Source organism: Mandrillus leucophaeus, unplaced genomic scaffold (assembly GCF_000951045.1).
Source record: "Mandrillus leucophaeus isolate KB7577 unplaced genomic scaffold, Mleu.le_1.0 Scaffold23, whole genome shotgun sequence".
Lineage (NCBI taxonomy): Eukaryota > Metazoa > Chordata > Mammalia > Primates > Cercopithecidae > Mandrillus > Mandrillus leucophaeus.
The window spans coordinates 3,985,597-3,992,856 of NW_012102365.1; the positions used below are offsets into that span (position 1 = coordinate 3,985,597).

General features: G+C 40.6%; 1 protein-coding gene across 1 annotated transcript in view; it reads left to right on the forward strand.

Annotated features, from left to right (window-relative positions):
- LOC105540978 (xylosyltransferase 1-like) overlaps nucleotides 1-6,442 on the forward strand; it is a 117,523-nt gene extending 111,081 nt beyond the window's left edge. The window contains exons 2-3 of the mRNA XM_011981765.1: nucleotides 4,340-4,800; nucleotides 6,299-6,442. Of these exons, the coding sequence (XP_011837155.1) occupies nucleotides 4,340-4,800; nucleotides 6,299-6,442 (605 nt within the window). The remainder of the gene's footprint in view (nucleotides 1-4,339; nucleotides 4,801-6,298) is intronic.
- The last annotated feature ends 818 nt before the right edge of the window (nucleotides 6,443-7,260 follow it).

Consider the following 7,260-nt stretch of genomic DNA (forward strand, 5'->3'; position numbering starts at 1 on the left):
AAATTTTTTTTAATTCCTTTTTCCAGAATTATATTTTTGGGATTTTGGTCTTTTGGGATTTCAACACTCGGGATTATGCCATTGAGGATTGTGTCTTTCGAGATTGTGATTGGCTCCTGTCCTAATCATTACTTCCTAAATGTGGCACAGATATCTTATCAATGGAGATACTCAGAACACTGAATCTGGGCGCTTGTCACAGCTGGGTAGGAAACCTGGAATCGCCATACTCTATGGTTAAAGATTACAAAGTCTGATTAAGTGCCAAAAAGAGTTCTTAAAAATGTTAGTGGTTCACTTTTCACATTTAATATGTGATTTCACGTTTAATATGTTGCATCATTTGCTTCATTAATTAACAGGCATTTGTTGAGCACTTACTGTGTCAAGTATTTCCCACTGTTCATATTCCACTTGCTAAAAGCAGCATTTTACAGTCTTTGTTTCTTAGGCATTTTGAGGTATGTTCTCAAAGTGATTGTAATAGTGGTTTTCTGTGCTTCCTACTCAAAATGTGCTCAGTGGGCCAGCAGCATCGGCAATATCTTATTAGAATTGTAGAATCTCAGGCCCCATTCCAGACCTATTGAATCAGACCCCTCATAGTGAAGCAGGATATTTCCCTGACTTCTTCATGGAAATTGTGACAGGCGTACCTTGTTTACTCAGCCTGCCACTCTCAACTCCTCGTGGGAAGGAGCGTGTGAGTGAACAAGGCAGGAACTGGAGTGCACAAGCGCTGGAACCAGCTGGCTGCATTGGTGCTTGCAGGACTCAAGGCCATGCTGGTCCCACAGCAGTATCCAGAGGGCAGTATCTGCATCCCTCGAAGTCCCAGCGGACGTGTTACAGTGCTCTTTTAGCTCTGCCATCCGTGAACAACTTAAGTGTTAGCAGCTTGATGGGCCCTTTACTTTTCTGAGTGAGGCAGAGGTCCAGTGTGACAGCCTTTTGTATCTGTACACATAGCTCCCATGCTCTTGTCCGGCATCCAGGAAAAATGAGGTCACAGGAATGAACTGAAGAATGGTAAATATGGGGGATTTTATTGCCAATGAAAGTGGCTCTCAGCAGGAAGGGGAGCTGAAAAGGGACCAGGGGTGGGTAGATTCTCTTGCTCTGAAGTACAGCCATCTCCAGCCGAATTCTTCTCCAAAGTTATGCCATCAAGCTATCCCTCTGAAGTCAAGCTGCTTCTCTCCAACATCCAGCCGCTTCTCCCTCCCAGCTGAGTCTGGGGTTTTTATAGGATGGGGTGAGGTGGGGCCATGGGTGGTTTAGGAAAAGGCAACATTCCAGCAGGAAAACAGGGATATAAGTTCTCACTTTGGGCTGCAGTTTCATGCTTTTCCGCTTGAGGGTGGGGTTTCGTCAGAGACCCGTCCTTTTCTGCCTAGAATTTCTCTGCCCCCTGTCTGTATCAATAGTGGTTTTAAACAAAAATTTTCTTGAAATTTTCTTTCATTATACTGGTTAAAGTTGAAACAAGAATGTAAACTCCATGATGACATAGACCTTGACTTGTGTGTCTAGCACCTAGCATCAGTCCTGTGCTAGGTGCCTGATAAGAATTTGCTGAATGAAACAATTAGTGTCATGCATTTGAAGTAAATTTACTTGAATAAATTTAGAGAATGCCTTTGTAGTTTGTATTTATCAGATATATTCAGTGAAATCAATTAATTTTTTTAAAAACTTAGGTTTTGTTTTTGTTTTGTTTTGCTTTTGTTTTTGTTTCTTTTTTTGGGACAAGGTCTCGGTCTGTCACCTAGGCTGGCATGCAGTGGCATGATCATGGCTCAATGTAGCATCAGCCTCCTGGATTCAAGTGATTCTCCTGCCTCAGCTTCCCAAGTAGCTGGTACTACAGGCACACGCCACCCATGCCTGGCTAATTTTTAAATTTTTTATAAATACGATGTCTTGCTATGTTGCCCAAGCTGGTCTTGAACTCCTGAGCTCAAGTGATCCTCCTGCCTCAACCTCCCAAATTGCTGAGATACAGGCGTGAGCCACCATGCCCAGCCCCAAAAAACTTTTTTTTTTTTTTTTTTGAGATGGAGTCTCGCTCTGTTGCCCAGGCTGGAGTACAATGGCACGATCTTGGTGCACCACAACCTCCGCCTCCCGGGTTCAAGTGATTCTCCTGCCTTAGCTTCCTGAGTAGCTGGGATTACAGGCGCCTGCCACGATGCCCGGCTAATTTTTGTATTTTTAGTAGAGACGGGTCTTCACCATACTGACCAGGCTGGTCTCAAACTCCCGACCTCAGGTGATCCACCCACCTTGGCCTCCCAAAGTGCTGGGATTACAGGTGTGAGCCACTGCGCTTGGCCTAAAACTTTTATTAATACCTATTATATGTCAAGTACTATTCTAGGCATTGGATATACAATGATTAAAAAAAAAAAGTCAAGATTCATGTCCTTACAGAACTTTTAGCTGGAGAGAGGGAAGGAAGACAATCAACTGGTAAACAAATATGTTAACAAAATAATTGCAGATAATAAGAGCAGTAGTCCTGTGAGGGTATCTGGAGGCATGAAGGCGAATACTTTTAGCCAGGTTATGTGGGGAGGCCACCTAAGGCCTAAGACGGTAGTGATATGAAGGAGACCAGCCTTCAAATAGCCAGGAGAAGAGCATCGTAAGTAGAGAGAGCAGCAAGTGTGAAGGGCCTGAGGAGGGAATGAGCTAAATATAGTTTGTTCATTCATTCAGATTGTTAACATCCAGATAAAGTTACTTGATTTAGGCTGGTCCAGTGCAGTGGTGCTTACAACTAATTGATCACAACCAGTTATAGATGTCTTTGTTTCTTCTTTACTCCCACTGCTTCACTTCGCTAGCCTTAAAAAAATTTTTTAATTACTTTATTTAGTACAGAGAAGATGAGAAGACAATGTAAATGCTTTGTGAGTGATGGTGAGGAAGTACTTTTAGTGATAGCAGTGAATCAAAGCAGAAGGTCATCAATAGTCAACTTCATTGCCCAGTGTTTTCAAAGTCCCCACGTGTGTTGGTTATTCTTTAGTAAAGTAGACGTGACAATGCTTGTTGGCTGTTATTGTGAAGCTTAACTGATAATACTGGGATTTTGAGATCAAGAGGCTAGAAGCCAAGATGTTGGAAATATGTAAGGTCAGCTGCGTGCTTTTTCCTCCCCCTCTACCAGTGAATCAACACTTGCTTTCTAAGTTTTTCTTCTGTATCTTCTTTCTCTGTTGTTAGTTTCACTTCCTACTCTTAAAAATGCTGAGCTTTTATCATGGGGAGGGGGAGGGGGGAAGGGATTGCATTGGGAGTTATACCTGATGTAAATGACGAGTTGATGGGTACTGACGAGTTGATGGGTGCAGCACACCAACATGGCACAGATATACATATGTAACAAACCTGCACGTTATGCACATGTACCCTAGAACTTAAAGTATAATAATAATAGTAAATAAATAAAAAAGTAAAAAAAAAAAAATGCTGAGCTTTCAAAATCGTATTTATCAGGAGAAAAAAGAGACTGAAAGAGCTTAAAATGGGATACCTCTGGCTGGGCGTGGTGGTTCATGCCTGTAATCCCAGCTCTTAGGGAGGCAGAGGCAGGAGGATAGCTTGAGCCCAGGAGTTTGAGACCTGCCTGGGCAATATAGCGAGACCCCATTCTCCACAAAAAGGAAAAAAAAAAGGGATACCTCTGAAGGAGGTTGTAATTTGGAATTGTAACACGAAAACCTAAGGAAATTTTTTGCAATTATTTCAACTGTATACTTGTCATTGCTGTTGTCCAGTCTTACAGCAAACTATCAGAATTTTACTTTTGCAATTTTAATAGAGAAGTCTCTGCATCCTAAGAAATGTAAAGAAAAAGAACAATGAAGACTTGGGGAACTTGTAAATTTCATTGTCTCTTGGGGTGTGGAGAATTTTGCAGGGAATAATTCCTGCAAATCCTACACCTTCAGATTGATACCTTCAAAGGACACTAAACCATGATCCTTTTTTAAGGAAGGATAAAACTGTATTTACTATATACAATTCTAGGCATTGGATTTAGTACGTGATGTATTTCACTAAGGTGGCCTCGGTGGGTACTATTTTAAGCTACTCTCTCTATGTGCATATCTTTAGTGACTCAAGGCATTAATATTTTATTCAGGATGTGTAGATAAGATATTTTTATAATTTAATGGAAAGTCTCATGTTTAATGGGTTGGAATTCTGTTTGTTGGCAATTAAATACCTAAGTATATTAATTTTTTAGGGTTTAGGGTTTTGCCAACAGTATTGCTTATAAGAGCCTCCCTTTTCTATCTTCTTTTTAATAGCAACATCATGACAACAGAGAAGAGTTTAGTGACTGAGGCCGAAAATTCACAGCACCAACAGAAGGAAGAGGGTGAGGGAGCCATAAACTCAGGCCAACAAGAACCTCAGCAGGAGGAATCTTGTCAAACAGTAGCCGAAGGAGATAATCAGTTTGAACAGAAGCTGAAAGCTTCTAATGGAGACACTCCTACACATGAAGACTTGACTAAGAACAAGGAGCGGACATCAGATAGCAGAGGCCTTTCACGACTGTTCTCCTCGTTTCTCAAAAGGCCCAAATCTCAGGTGTCCGAGGAAGAAGGAGGCAAAGAAGTAGAGTCAGATAAAGAAAAAGGTGAAGGAGGTCAGAAAGAGATAGAATTTGGAACCAGTCTTGATGAAGAGATCATTTTAAAGGCACCGATTGCAGCTCCTGAACCTGAACTCAAAACAGACCCATCTTTGGATCTTCATTCATTAAGCAGTGCAGAAACACAGGTAAGGATGTATGGATATGGGAGTGGGCAAAGGAAGGCAGGTTATACACTTTATTTTTCATTTAAGAGTATTTGGGCTGGGCGCGGTGGCTCACGGCTGTAATTCCACCACTTTGGGAGGCTGAGGTAGGCAGATCACCTGAGGTCAGGAGTTCGAGACCAGCCTGGCCAACATGGCCAAACCCTGTCTCTACTAAAATTACAAAAAATAGCCAGGTGTGATGGCGGGTGCCTGTAATCCCAGCTACTCAGGAGGCTGAGACAGGAGAAGTTTGAACTCGGTAGGTGGAGGCTGCAGTGAGCTGAGATTGCGCCACTGCACTCCAGCCTAGGTTACAAAGGCGAGATTCCGTCTCAACAACAGGAAAAAAAAAAAAAAAAAAGAAGAGTATTTGGTTTTATTTCTTACCAGCTAGTTGACTTAGGCATTGATAGTGATAAGTAGCATCATGAAGTTTTATAGTTTCTACTCTATTTGTTTCTTTTTTTGTTTTTTTTTTTTTTTGAGACTGAGTCTTGCTCTGTCACCCAGGCTGGAGTGCAGTGGTGCGTGGTGCGCTCTCGGCCCACTGCAACCTCCCCCTCCTGGGTTCAAGCTATTCTTCTGCTTCAACCTCCCGAATAGCTAGGATTACAGGCTCTGGCCACCATGCCCAGCTAATTTTTGTATTCTTAGTAGAGACAGGGTTTTGCTCTGTTGGCCAGTCTGGTCACAAACTCCTGACCTCAGGTAATCTGTCCACCTCAGCCTCCCAAAGTTCTGGGATTACAGACGTGAGCCACCATGCCCGGCCTATAGTTTCTACTCTAAAAAAATTAATGTAGTCATTGGAAATTTACTTTTTAAAAAGATACTTACACTTTATATGTTTATATAAAGGGTCTTGCTATTTTGCCCAGGCTAATCTCAAACTCTTGGGCTCAAGTGATCCTCCCACCTCAGCTTCCTGAGCAGCTGGCATTACAGGTGTGCACCACCATGTCTGTCCATTTACTGTTTATAAATCAAAGAATAGAAGAGAAAAAAAAAAGTATCAAATGAATGTGTTCAGCCCATATTTCATTTTATTATAATAATGGAACAAATTGAAGATTTTTCATGAGAAAAGAAAATAAAAGTGAGATGGTTTAGAGTTCATTTTTGTGGAATTATTAGAAACAGGACAGTTATCAGCAGATGTGGTTCTTTTACGTAAATCTTCCTAAAATCTGTGTGATGAATTCAAACCATCTGAAGGTGTGTGATAGATTCAAGTCATGTCTACCTTATTTTGATTATCTTCTTTTACTAGATCATATTGCCACAGAGTGTAAGATATAGATGAGGAAGTCTAGCTCTTTCTATCACCTGTGTAATGTATATCAGTCTGGGGCCTTAATTGTGACATAGTGTTGTTAAACTAAACACAAGTTTTGAGTCTGTTTATTTGTCCAAAAAAAATAGGAATATATTAGTACTGTAACTCAGACTATTTTCTAAGAATGTCATTTATTTTCAGCCTTACCATTACAAATTAAGAATTATTTTCAAAGTCTTCTTATTTCTGAAGCATGTGAATATTATCTGCATTGTTAAAAGTGTAAGTCCTTCTCTGACAGTGTTAGCGGGGAAAATGTATGAGTCCTACATGTTTCTGTTATAGGTCTGAGATTTGGATTCTGTAGTTTTATTAGAGTCTTATTAGAATATTACATGTATTTATAGAACTATTACTTGTATATTCAAAGTGCCGAGAGTAAAATTTAGGATAAAATTATAATTACACACTTGCTATTAGTGAAACAAGGTTGAAAACAAGATTTACTATATTGTGTAATAGTTAAGATGCAAGCTATGGAATCCAACTAGAGGGTTCAAATCAAAGAAAAGTGACACTTTTCACTTTGTCAGTTTCCTCCTCTGTACAATGGGGATAATAATATCCACCTCATTTGGGATTGAAAGGGTTAAAAGAGAAAAATGGATAAAAGCTCTTAAAACATTGCCTGGCATTTAATAAATACTCAATGAATGTTAGTAAATAAACACAAACAGTAAAGGCAAAGAAACCATTCATATCTTAATACCATTTTATTTTAGGAATACCAAAAGAAATAAATTACATTATCGGCCAGGTGCAGTGGCTCACTCCTATAATCCTAGCACTCTAGGAGGCCGAGGCAGGCGAATCACGAGGTCAGGAGTTCGAGAACAGCCTGGCCAACATGTTGAAACCCTGTCTCTACAAAAAATACAAAAAATTATCTGGGCGTGGTAGCAGGCGCCTGTAGTCCCAGCTACTCGGAAGGCTAAGGTAGGAAAATTGCTGAGAGCCGAGATCGCGCCATTGCATTCCAGCCTGGGTGACAGTGCGAGACTCCATCTGAAAAAAAAAAAAAAAATTACATTATCTTTCAGGAAGCCTGGTACTTTCAAGAGCTTTTAAAATTTCCTTCCTTCCTTCCTTCCTTCCTTCCTTCC